Consider the following 14,034-nt stretch of genomic DNA (forward strand, 5'->3'; position numbering starts at 1 on the left):
ACACACATGCATGTATATATTTAAGAAAAATATGTTATGTTTAAATATATTTAAATATAATATAAATTATATGAATATAAATATATACATGTAAATACATGTACATATTTTAAAATATATACTGTATGTGTGTCTCTTTATATATACATAATAAATATACAGTACACACATATATTATATAAACAAAAACTTTTCTTTTGGATGTGATTAATCGCGATTAATCATTGTCCAGCACTAATACATATGAACTTTTATACTTTCTTCCAAAAGTTTTGTTGCTGCATTCTCTATTCCCATGGCTGTACACAATTATTGACATTTCATTTATAGTTTTCAGTTTGCTGTGTTGTTAAAACTATGTAAAACTTGGGAAAACCTTTCACTGACTGAAATTCAGACCTCTTTAAGTGCAAACTGCCCTATTTTAAAATGAATATTTGTATCAGTAGACAACCTTGGAATGGACCAGACTGAAACTTGAGAGCGAACCTAAGCAGAATATCATGAGAATAATTGAATGATTGTATACTTGTCTTTTAAACTGAGTCAGTGGAATTATGAGAAATCCAAATATTATTATAAAATCAGCTTATACAGTATGCAATGTCTTCTTCTTCACAAAACAAGGTGCCAAGTGCATATACCACAGCTAGATCTACAGCTAAAAGAATGAAGTTTCAGCTGAAGGAGCTTTTACAGGCGCCTGGCAAAGTATCAGACCTTTTGAACTTGCTGTGTTTGCTGCTGGTGATGGGCGGTTGCCAGAGACACATATCAGCATGTGGATCAGGAAAAGAAAGATGTTCTCATGTTGAAATTAGGACTGGGCGATATTGCTAAAAAATGTATCAACAATATAATTGTTCATATTGTTCGGTATCGATAATTATTGACATTTTTTATAACCTTATTTAAAAAAAAGAGCAATAGAAATTTTTACATTTAACCACTGTATTTTTAAATTAACCCAATTTATTGAGACAAACAACAAATATTTTGTTTGTTTGTTTTAACAGTCAAACACAAAATAAAAATTAGACACATATCTCATTTCTAATGTTTTATATGCAGATTAAATAGGTCTTAAGGAAACTTTTGGCTTGTTTCCCGAGGCCACAGGAGGGCGCAATGAGCAAAATAATGCTGCGCATTAAATTGTCAACGCAAGGAAATAACTATCTATAAAAAAACATGCATTTCGTCGAAATTAACTCATATAAATCAAACATAATTTCGTAAATTGCATAAACAATTATGAACAAAACAGCATCATGTATTTATGCATTGCTTAATACAAAGAGCCGAATCGCCGATCACACAGATTGCCTTTAAAAACATATGAGACGCAGTGAAAAGGAATAAACCTCCACAAATTTGTGACGTGTTTTCTAACAGTTTAAACTGTTTTAACTTTGCATGGCTTTATATACATCTCGTGTGGGACGCGCGAGTGCAGCAGTCGTATTTATCAGTCTAAAAAATGCGCTGAATATGCGTTCTGTGTGAATGGCTTGGTTTCGATTTTAACCTAATCAAGATCTTCTCCGCATTGAGCTACTATATTTCTCTAATATTTTGAATGAATAACGCAGCAACTGCAGCGTCTCGTGGGCTAGACTAATAAAACATTAAAATGCAACAAAGTCACTTACATCAACATCACCACATCTCGTGCTCCACTGATGACGCTCCCTGACGCACACCTAACATTTGATTGTACTATTTTTGCATTCAAATGCAAATGTTTATTTTAAATTAGACTAATATTCATATTTTTATTCACAATCTCCTCATCACAGGCAGGCACAGCACTCAATTCAGCATGTGCTCGTGTTTGTGTGTGCTGTCTGCGTCACTCATAACATGTGCCTATATCGTGCACTATATCGAAAATTTTTTCTATCGTTATCGAAGAAGGTGTACCGTCGATAAATATCGATACCATTTTATCGCCCAGGCCTAGTTGAAATCATCCTCAGACTGTAAGAGGTGTTCACACAAGCATCATAACACATAGAGACTGCTGTCCAATGGTAAAGCTACTACTGTTCTGTCTAGTGGCAGCCATTAATATGAACAAAACATAATAACAGTGTTTATGATAACCTATTGAATAACCTAAAATCTATTCCATCCAAACTGCTGATAAAACCATCACAATAATCCACAAGTAATCCACACGACTCAAGTCCATCAATTAACATTTTATGAAGTGAAGAGCTGCGTGCTTGTAAGGTACAAAGGCATTTTATTGAGGTATTTTAACTTTTAAACTGTACATAATCCATAATGTTTCCTCAAATGAAATGTCCATTACCTGTTATCCTCTCATCAAAATCCATCAACATATTTGTTTAAAACTGTTTTTGCTTGTAAACAGTGCTTGAGCTGTGCATATTTCTCTCCCGATTCAGACATGATTTTTTTTCACTGAAAAAGCAATATCATGTATAGATGACTCAGATTTTAGAAAGAAGCAACAGTTTGAAGTAAAAAAAAGTCTTAATAATGGATTTATTTATTACAAACACACAGCTTTAATCTTCACACAACATTAATTGATGGATTGGAGTCGTGTGGATCACTTTTGGATTTGTGATGTTTTTATCAGCTTTTTGGACTCTCATTCTGACGGCACCCATTCACTGCAGAGGATCCATTGATGAGCAAGTGATGTAATGCTATATTCTTCCAAATCTTTTCTGATGAAGAAAAAAAAACTCTTCTACATCTTGGATGGCCTGAGGGTGAGTACATTTTCACAAATGTTCATTTTTGGGTGAACTATTCCTTTAAACCCTGCAAGCTAGCATTCATCTGCCTCCATTTTTGAGTGCAATGGCCATATCTCAACATTCAATCAATAATCGATTAATAAAACCAAGTTCCATCCTACAAGTTTTCTTTTTCACTAATCCATTATACTCGGATATACATCACTATTTGGAAATAAATATCTGTTGCTATATTTCTGTTTCATCATGACTTTTAACAACCCTGTCTTGGAAAGTTGCTTTTTAACATTAGATTTATAGAGTTTCCAAAAACTTCAATCTAGTTAATGAAATGTTCACCCCAAGGCAGCATTATTCATCTTAAACTAATAGCCTAGTTTTCCAAATTAACACCACCATTAGGAGAAATCATTGGCAAAAAATAAATAAATGAATTTAAAAAAATACATTAAAATAAAAAAAATAGTAATAAGCAGATGTGTATACACACATACTCTCAAAACCACTCACAGACTCTGAACACATTTTCTTCATTAACTTCAGCCAGTGTTTAATCTCTCACTGTGGGATGCCAGTTGGTTATATTACCACTAACAACCATACCTAATTGATGTGGGACTTTACCACTGTGAAACGGTTACATGTCAGCCTTATAACAATGGAATGAAAATAAAACATGCTTTTAATGAAAGGAACATGCACACTGCAAAAATCTGTAAATGGCAAAACATTTGCGAATTGCACATGAGAAACTTGTAATACAAACAAGGACACTCCCACTCATCGGAGGGGCTCGTTCAGTGTGCTGCACCATAAATGAGGCTCAAATACGACACTACAATCTGCACTTAATCTTGAACACTTAATATAGTGAAATTAAAAACACACTTACTGCGTTGACCTCTGTCGTAAGGATAAGGACAACAAGGCACAACAGAAAACACCTGCAATATGAAAAAGAGTGAATTAATGTGTGCAAAGGGAAAACACATACTTCTACAACACAAAGGAACAACAGATTTTACCTTAATGTGTTCCAGTGCTGTAGATGGTTCTCACCCTCCATGCGAGCCAGAAAACAGATTAATTCTCTCCTTCTGTCTAATTCCAGTATCCTGTTACTGCATACTCAATGATCTGAAAGTTACAAGTTAATTCTCAATGTTCTAATCCTGTTTGAACAGCAGTGGATCCTTCGTTCATATTTAGAGCATACTATAAGTACTGGTATCTTTGTAGATCTCATGTTCCTTGCTAATAGACCCATCAGTTGTGTTTTGGAACATGCTAGCTGGTTTCCATCTGGTCCAACCTGTCTAGCATAAAGACCATCATGGACCAGTAGCAAATCAAACTAATAGTAGCTATTCGTATTTTAGAAAAGCTCCTTAGACTTGCTAAAAAACTAGCTAACATGTTCCAAAAACACAGCTACCCTTTGGTACGACTTGTTAATGTGTCAAATAACTTAAAATAATCTATTTTCTTATTATGTAAACGCTTTTAGTTACAATACCATACATGTTAGTGAAGTGACGGCAGAAGTTTACCTCAGATCTCGCTCGCTTCAGTCACACAAGCTCAATCCCGATGCGTTCGCGCTTTGGGAAAGTTGGCTGTCTCGCCTAAAATCCACCTTGCCAAAGCTGTTTTAAGGGAATTACTGGTCTCCAAGACTTAAACTTCCCCTAACAATGCTGAAATGCGAGTGTTAGTTGTTCTAAACAGGGTTGTGTTGGTGCGTATTGATGGGTGGTCGTGGTCGTGACAGGGGGTGTGGTGGGCTCTTCTACAAGACATTACTTTCAACAACAGCCACATAACATTTAGAGCAAAGATGCAGACAAACGTATAGTTCAAGCTCGGGAAGAAGAGAGGCAAAAATTGCTTGAAACGGAGAAGAGTCCGTCATCAGCGTGTCCTTTTGGACATTATTCATAGGTGTAAATATGCGGCTTGCATGTGTAACCGTTTTTCTTCTCACAGTCTCTTTGAGCAACAATGCTGAAATGCGAGTGATAGTTGTTCTAAACAGGGTTGTGTTGGTGCGTATTGATGGGTGGTCGTGACAGGGGGTGTGGTGGGCTCTTCTACAAGACATTACTTTCAACAACAGCCACATAACATTTAGAGCAAAGATGCAGACAAACGTATAGTTCAAGCTCGGGAAGAAGAGAGGCAAAAATTGCTTGAAACGGAGAAGAGTCCGTCATCAGCGTGTCCTTTTGGACATTATTCATAGGTGTAAATATGCGGCTTGCATGTGTAACCGTTTTTCTTCTCACAGTCTCTTTGAGCATAGACGAGAGTACAGCTAAGGTAAGTCCAACGAAAAACCAAGTTATGTGTGTTTTATTAGTAATGTCGTCGGTTTGGACCTATAAGGAGTTCCGTTATGTCTTAAGTCACGCGCACAGAGAAGTGCGTAATAACTTGCGCGCGACTTGCTTGCGCTCAAGTTCCACTTTAGATTTCACGTGAGAATATTTCCACTTGACGAAGTTAAAGGCTGGGATATAACTTAAGTGTATAACGTCAAATCTGTCGTTAGATTTGAAATAGCAAACAGCAAACCAAAATGCAAATTAAGCAAACAGAAAGATATGAATAGCCAACCTACGACTTATGCTGTAACTAAAATAATGAATACGGGTCTCTAGTACATAATTGTCAAAGGCATTATGTATATTCACACAATTTATAGCACGACAATTGTTTTGGCAGTTTGGTAGATTCATGCGCTTTTGCTATTTTGGTTGTTTTATTAGTTCAGCTGTTTGATACAGATTGTTTCGAATTTGACGAGATTGTTTCCGTAGATCTTACTTATGGCTCCTTAGTATCTTGATGTATTGTCATGAAGTGAATTTGTACTGTGGATTTTCTATACAGTTTATATTTGCCACTCCTCTTGGTGTCGTCTGAGGGTTGTATTACTCCTTCACCCCTACTCCACCCCACCCCACCCTCTCAGTTCAATTTCAAAGTATTGGCATGATTGTTTTAGATAAAATAATGACAAAACAAATAAAACCAGTGACTTGGAAAAAATAAATAAAAAATTTAATAAAATTTAATTAAATAGGTTTCCAATAATGCTATTAAAAAAGAAAAAAAAACAGCAATATGTATTGCATTGCAAAATACATTTACATTTAGTCATTTAGCAGAAGCTTTTATCCAAAGTGACTTACAAAGTAGAATCAATCAGACCAATGAGAGAGCAACAATATACAAGTGCTGTGACAAAGCAGACAAACCTGGCTTCTGTGTGTTGCACGCTTGTGTGCACACTGCTACGGTTAACACAAACTTTTGTAAACTTACTCTTAACCATCTGGACTTTGTTTTCTATTTGTTAAAGGCATTTTACTGCTCATCTAAGAAATCAGTATAACTTATGAATGAGTTCCACTGCATTATTTACCCAAGCCAAAGTTTTCCCCAGCACGTAGCTGCATTAGGATAAAGATACATTAATCTGAGAGCGCTATACTGGACGTGTGTTTTTATTGGGGGAGTGGCTGTGGACGGGTCTCAAGAGTGAAGCACATGCAGAGCGAGGGTTTGGGAAGTGACAGGTGTCTAGGTGATAAGACCTAGCAGGATAATTTATTGTGACAATTATGAATTCACAAAGCTGTTACATCTGGTGATTTTGTAGAATTTCTGAATGCATACAGGCACATCTGTTGGATGAATAAACTATCATCGATACTGCAGATATTTGCAGGAGTATATCTGTATGAAGAATAACCGTTTCCTCATTGCAAAGTACAGGCAAAAATGCCCCAAAATACCAGAACATGCCTTCCAACTGTATTCCAGTGGAATTTGTTGATGGATTATCACATTACATACTAGTTTGATTTAAACTGCTATGTCACATAGCTATACTGAATAGGCTGTATACTCCAGATATTGACACTGGATCTGTAATCTCTCAGCACTTTTTAGTGCAACACCAATCATATGCCTCCCACAGCTGCCTTTCTCTGTCACCTCAGCCTTAGATTGTAATTGATGCCATTTGTGAGTGGTGTAAAATTCAGGCTTGTGAACACTGTTTAAACAACTACAACAACAATAACCCTGAGAACAATAATGTCTTTGCTCTGTATTGTGTGAGACAAACACCAAAAGGTGTAACCATTTGTTGTTGTTGGCTTGTTTTGGAGACGGGGTTTCCATGCTCATTGGAAACATCTGGAAGTAAATAAAACTTTGTATTTTTTCTTAAACTATGTTTAATTAGTGAGTGCAATCTCTAAAAAAATATAATAAAATCCAGTAATTACAAACAACTGGAAAAGTCGTGGGAATCCTGTAAAGGCAAAACATCTCAAACTCAAAATCAATTTACATAGACTATTAGGACAAATGGATAGAAAGGACATTTTGACTATTGCAAAATCCACTCTAAATCTTTGTAGCATTAGTTGGACCATATGTGTGGTTCAGCATAAATTAAGTGTTGTTTTCTCTCTTGAGAGATCTCTAAATATTTGTTAAAAAGAAGTTTATGACAACTAAAGATCGGAACGTCGCTCTTTCAGCAGTTTCTTGCAAATAGAAGGGGTGAAGAATATTCCTAACAAACAAATGTTTCTTTATATTTTCTTTGCTTGTCTGTCTATTTCAGTGGCACAGAAAACCCTCTTCCTCATCAATATATGAACATTAATGGAAGGCCGGTGATATGGATGAATTTCAGTTGAACACTAAGTTTTTCCAAGCAGGTGATGGCGAAAAAGATGTGTCTTTAGATGTTTTTTGAAAATGGCTAAAGACTCAGCTGCTCGGATTGAGATAGGCAGGTCGTTCCACTAGCTGGGGACAGTCCTAATATTCAATAAGACATTCATGTTACACCAGTAACACCTACATTTGATCCGTTTGTGACACTTATGGAAAACCTGTCCTGAAATGAGCCATTTTTAAAGTATTTCACTGTTGTACTATGAAATACAAGCAGAATGTGTCACTCCGTCTTGCCTCAGGAAGCCATGTTTGTCTGAATCTAACTTTTTCTTTGGCTAGACTGTGGGAAACAGCAGACAAACCTGGCTTCTGTGTGTTGCACGCTTGTGTGCACACTGCTACGGTTAACACAAACTTTTGTAAACTTACTCTTAACCATCTGGACTTTGTTTTCTATTTGTTAAAGGCATTTTACTGCTCATCTAAGAAATCAGTATAACTTATGAATGAGTTCCACTGCATTATTTACCCAAGCCAAAGTTTTCCCCAGCACGTAGTTGCATTAGGATAAAGATACATTAATCTGAGAGCGCTATACTGGACGTGTGTTTTTATTGGGGGAGTGGCTGTGGACGGGTCTCAAGAGTGAAGCACATGCAGAGCGAGGGTTTGGGAAGTGACAGGTGTCTAGGTGATAAGACCTAGCAGGATGATTTATTGTGACAATTATGAATTCACAAAGCTGTTACATCTGGTGATTTTGTAGAATTTCTGAATGCATACAGGCACATCTGTTGGATGAATAAACTATCATCGATACTGCAGATATTTGCAGGAGTATATCTGTATGAAGAATAACCGTTTCCTCATTGCAAAGTACAGGCAAAAATGCCCCAAAATACCAGAACATGCCTTCCAACTGTATTCCAGTGGAATTTGTTGATGGATTATCACATTACATACTAGTTTGATTTAAACTGCTATGTCACATAGCTATACTGAATAGGCTGTATACTCCAGATATTGACACTGGATCTGTAATCTCTCAGCACTTTTTAGTGCAACACCAATCATTTGCCTCCCACAGCTGCCTTTCTCTGTCACCTCAGCCTTAGATTGTAATTGATGCCATTTGTGAGTGGTGTAAAATTCAGGCTTGTGAACACTGTTTAAACAACTACAACAACAATAACCCTGAGAACAATAATGTCTTTGCTCTGTATTGTGTGAGACAAACACCAAAAGGTGTAACCATTTGTTGTTGTTGGCTTGTTTTGGAGACGGGGTTTCCATGCTCATTGGAAACATCTGGAAGTAAATAAAACTTTGTATTTTTTCTTAAACTATGTTTAATTAGTGAGTGCAATCTCTAAAAAAATATAATAAAATCCAGTAATTACAAACAACTGGAAAAGTCGTGGGAATCCTGTAAAGGCAAAACATCTCAAACTCAAAATCAATTTACATAGACTATTAGGACAAATGGATAGAAAGGACATTTTGACTATTGCAAAATCCACTCTAAATCTTTGTAGCATTAGTTGGACCATATGTGTGGTTCAGCATAAATTAAGTGTTGTTTTCTCTCTTGAGAGATCTCTAAATATTTGTTAAAAAGAAGTTTATGACAACTAAAGATCGGAACGTCGCTCTTTCAGCAGTTTCTTGCAAATAGAAGGGGTGAAGAATATTCCTAACAAACAAATGTTTCTTTATATTTTCTTTGCTTGTCTGTCTATTTCAGTGGCACAGAAAACCCTCTTCCTCATCAATATATGAACATTAATGGAAGGCCGGTGATATGGATGAATTTCAGTTGAACACTAAGTTTTTCCAAGCTTGCTTATCAATTGTGACTCTCATAAGGTTAGCATGGTCTCACATGTCTCCAGTTGATATCAGATTAGTGGGACTGCCCCTAGTACACTTCCTGTAGTTAACTCACTTCATTAGGATGGTAGCACAGATTAGATTATCCACTTGAATGCAGTGCAGAAACAGCCAAAGTAAATGAAGGTGAACTCAGTAAACCTATCTGATTGTAGTGCAATCTCTAAGTGAACTTTACAACCAAAACCACAGCCAAAAGCCAAAACCACAGCGTGCACCCAGTAAACCCCGAAAGATAAATCTGAAGACTTATTTACATTTCTTTGCACCGCTCTTGATTAGTGATATTGTTATCCGATTGGATATGCATATCACATTTACATTTACCAAAGTTTGTGGTAGACCAGAACGCCGGCTCAACACATGCATGCGTTGTGGTACTCTCATGAACACGTCTAAGACTAACACAGAACAGAATAAATTGTTGAATAACGTTGTTATTTTTGTTTTCTTTGCACACAAAAAGTATTCTTGTAGCTTTATAACATTAGGGTTTAACCACTGATGTCACATGGACTATTTTAACAAAGTCTTTACTACATTTCTGGATCTTGAATGTGGTAGTTCTGTTGCTGTCTATGCAGGGTCAGAAAGATCTCAGATTTCATCAAAAATATCTTAATTTGTGTTAAGAAGATGAACAAAGGTCTTATGGGTTTGGAACGACATGAGGAATTTTCATTTTTGGGAAATTTAAGGGGGAAGTTCTCCTTTTAGACAGTGTTCGTTTGATTGGACAAACATCTGTATAGTGCAGGACAAGTCATCAATATGTTTTGTCAATTTTACAGAAAAGAAAGACTGTACATTTTTCATGTATGTATTTTGTAAATATAAATTTTGTCATACAGAAGGTCATTTGACAATCTCAAGAGATAACAGACATGGACTAAAATGCAACAGTCCAACAGTCCGTGTGACACACTGTCATTTTCTGCTAGTTCCACGCACATCGTCTGCACGTAGCCCAATTTTTGTGTCTGTGTGAATGATTTGAGCACTCAAAAAACGAAGGTCCACTAGGTAGTGTGCATGTGCCGAATGCATAAATCTGTGATCACGGTCAGTGAACTCTACTTTGAAAGGCTTACATGCTACACTGTTTTATAAAGTATACCTGGGCCTCAAGAACCATAACACTTTTGATGTCTTTAAATACACACACTATCCCTATATACTTTATAGTTAATACACCACAGTTTGTGTGCTGTAATCAGTCTTATCACACCCTCTGATAGTGAAAGAAATTCCTCAAGTGACTTCTGTACAGTGTGTATCTCTCAAGCCTGCCCTGCCCCTCGAGTCTGCCAGCGAGAGTCTCATGTGTGGGTTGCCGGTCTAATTCTTGGAAACCGCACATGTAGTGATGGGTGTGAGAGAGAGTGAGTGGGGAGAAGGAGGATGGACGAGGTCCAATTGGAGGGAAAAACATGTCAGACCTCTCTAGGCTTACACACTGTTCCTGCCTACGCCAGATCAGACTGTTCCAGCATCTCCCGAGAGGGTGGATGGAATGCCAGAGCAGAGGAAGCAACAGTTGCAATTGTTTATCTTGCTGAATCCATGTTCCTTTCCCCTTACCCTCAACATTTTGAGAGTTTTATTTGTTTTCATCTCTTTAGAAAATAACCCATAGTCTCATAAAGCACTTGCATGTGCTACTTTTTCCAGCCAAGCAGCCCCAATAAACACTTTTTAATAGGGTACTGAGTATTTGATATACATGTAATTCTCTACAAATTGTTGGCTATAATTGTGCATAAGGGTTTCCACTTTTTAATTTAAATGTAGTTTACAGGCTTGGACAAGTCATCATCGTCATGCCATCCCAGTTTGCAGGGAACAATCATTTTCATCTTAAACTCAGTTCACTGACTATTTAGAAATGGCCCTGAAATTATAAACACAATTCAGACTGATTGATTCTCATATTATATGCATCCTTTATTAAATATGTTTTCCCTTTGAGTAAGCGCCAGCTAAAGTACCAAGCTAAACTGAAGAACCCTGACCCTTTCAGAGGGCTATTGCTTAAGTTCACAGGGCCTGGGACAGAATTTCCATTGATTGCCCCTCTTGGTTCGAGTGATAGGGCCTTAGTGATAGGGCCTGGGGCAACCTTTATCTGATGAAGGCCTGATGACGGGTTCATGAACCCTACTTAACAAGATTGAAAGAGGCAAATGGGGAAACCACAGAGGTGGTCAGGTGAAACCAGTTTGTGATTATGGTAATCATTGTTTTGGAATATTCAGTATAAAATCATCTCAGTAATGTGTTGTTTGAAGGAAAGCGCATTTTATTACCGCTGACCATGGTTTTATGACAGTGAAGTATAAAGTGAAATGTTATACTTTTAACGTGCATTTCAACAATTTGACCGCACACACACAACTTGTAAAATGCAGTTTAATGGGCTGTAAGGGTATTATTTTCTGGGTGGTCTGGGGAAACACCGTCCTTTTGCTCTTAACCTATTGATCTGCTGCCCACAGGGTGCATCAAGTTCTGTCATTACAGTACGTCAAGTTTTTACTTGTAAGATTATCTCAGTGGTGTATTTTCTAATACTGCACAGAGAAGAAGGCGTATACAAATTTGTTATGGCTTAATGGAAGGAGTACTGTAGTTCCATAATTTACTCTATTGCTGGTCCATGATTAGAGAAAAAACAAGCGCAACAGTCTTCCTGTATTTCAAATAGTTAAGCATTGCACTAGCAATGCCAAGGTCATGGGTTCATTTCTCAGAAAATGTGTGAAGTGGTTATAATTATGGCATTGATTTATCCTCATACTCAACTATGTAGGAGCCACTCCCAAGATGGGTAAATACTCTGTGAAGTAGTCTGCTTCACATGGCACTACCAGACGATTGGAATGTACCCTGTAATCTGCAAATTTTTCACTGAATCTGTGCCCTCAAGACAGTGGGCCTCATTTATCAATCTAACTTAGAAACGAGCGCAGATCCGTGCGCACAAATCAATTTACAACAGAGTTCACGTGTGATTCAAGAAAAATTCGTATGCCACCAATCTCATCGTACGAGTGATCGCACGTTGATAAATGTGGCGGCAGAAAACAATCGTCATTTGAATATGAATGTAATTTATATATTAAAATACTGGTAAATATAAACAGCCTATTTAGTTCCCTCACTCTACAACAAATATTTTAAATTTAACGGTATTCAGAATAGAACAAGAATGAAAAATAAGTAGTTATAAAATGATATATTAAACTATAAAATAGAACACAAATTAGGCTATAGTGACAATCATTATAAACAGCATACAAATGTCAAGCAAAACTGAAACGGCATTGGGCTCACGAGCCTGTCTGGCTGAAATATCAGGCAACAGTAGAACTAATGTTGTTTGTGTGTACGTGAGGCGCCATCGCGATCAGATGGATTTAATAAAATAAAGATATAAAGAAAAGAAATAAAATGCATTAAGAGTGTCACAAAAACAAGCGTATAGCCTATATACTGGTTGCACAGTGTTTTTTTATCCTTTTGTTAATCTGTTAATTATATTATAGCCTATTATATATTTTGTGTTATCCTATTTATTTTATTCCTTTTATAGACTTAATTTCTGTTTTTCTCCTTTCACAGAAGCGCTGCTGCTGCATAATGCGACGATTGAATCCTCATGGTCTTGTTTATGCTGCTATTCGCGTATACAAAGCTAAAGCCCTGTATATTAAAAAAAAAGACATTCTAATCTTACTGGTTAACGATCGACTAATGAGCTTCGTTTGACGGTCAGGAAAATAAAAATGAACAAAATGCTGTCATTCTACAATTCTCCACCGTATTTACTATGCTGCGCGCAAGTTCAGGTAACTCAAAAACTTGCGTACACTAGCTGAGACCTGGGGCCTGATGTATAAACGTTACATATTGAATTTGCATATTGAAATTTTCCACGTACATATTGAGATTTATAAAAAATAAACTTGGCATAAATATGTGCGCACCGTGCGGGTACTCTAGACCGTGCATACGCACTCTTTTACTAGCGTAATAGCGAAGCCTAATTATTTCAGACTCTCTTTTCCTTTCACATTTAGATTAAATATCCTGCTCATTAATAAGAGTTAAGCATTGACATTACATAAAGTCATTATTCAAAAGTTAAACAAAAAAAAAACTTGTGAATTTAGATATTTAGACATATTTGTATCACGTTTCTTGTTCCATGCTGTTTTAATGGCAGCGAGGAGTGCTAGGCACACAGTAATGTTTCTTTAAACTGCAGATCTTATGTAAAGAGAAAATAACATCAACAATGCGCACTTACTTCGATATTGTGGCAGACACTTCTGGATTCGGTGCTGGTCCTGGCTTTCCTGAAACACTTGGTGGCCAAGGCATGAGAAGACGTGACAAGACCTACACAAAAGCTGTCCACTGGCAAGTTTAAATAGGTCTGAATATATTAGCCTACTGCACAACCAAGGCTGCACGGAGGTGTTTATTTCGCGAACATTCAGAACATTATGAAAATAGCATTGTGATTGAAGGATAGAATCTGAAGCAAATGATAAGATTTGCACATTTCTTTTTTATAATAATTTGTCAGTGACGCCGCGTCAGACAATTATGTACACTTATTTACACACACCGTATTTCTGATTAAACTATAGCCTATTTAAATATCCTAAACCATTTAATTTGTAAAACAATTATATACTGCTTT

At 36.7% G+C, this 14,034-nt stretch overlaps 1 protein-coding gene and 1 long non-coding RNA gene across 3 annotated transcripts in view; one reads left to right on the forward strand and one right to left on the reverse strand.

The window, feature by feature from the left end:
* Positions 1-4,696, reverse strand: part of LOC107715921 (uncharacterized) — a 41,306-nt gene extending 36,610 nt beyond the window's left edge. Inside the window, exons 1-3 of the long non-coding RNA XR_001637150.1 lie at positions 4,286-4,696; positions 3,761-3,872; positions 3,628-3,679 (exon numbers count right to left, since the gene is read on the reverse strand). This is a non-coding gene — a long non-coding RNA (uncharacterized LOC107715921). The remainder of the gene's footprint in view (positions 1-3,627; positions 3,680-3,760; positions 3,873-4,285) is intronic.
* Positions 4,697-4,805: 109 nt separating this feature from the next.
* The window catches only part of LOC107715912 (collagen alpha-1(IV) chain-like), a 66,905-nt gene continuing 57,676 nt past the window's right edge, over positions 4,806-14,034 (forward strand). For both annotated transcript variants that reach the window (XM_016522173.1, XM_016522174.1), the window contains exon 1: positions 4,806-5,054. In XM_016522173.1, the coding sequence (XP_016377659.1) occupies positions 4,986-5,054 (69 nt within the window). In that variant the 5' untranslated portion in view covers positions 4,806-4,985. The remainder of the gene's footprint in view (positions 5,055-14,034) is intronic.

This window comes from Sinocyclocheilus rhinocerous, unplaced genomic scaffold, assembly GCF_001515625.1.
Source record: "Sinocyclocheilus rhinocerous isolate Xijiao unplaced genomic scaffold, SAMN03320098_v1.1 scaffold600, whole genome shotgun sequence".
In the NCBI taxonomy this organism is placed as follows: domain Eukaryota; kingdom Metazoa; phylum Chordata; class Actinopteri; order Cypriniformes; family Cyprinidae; genus Sinocyclocheilus; species Sinocyclocheilus rhinocerous.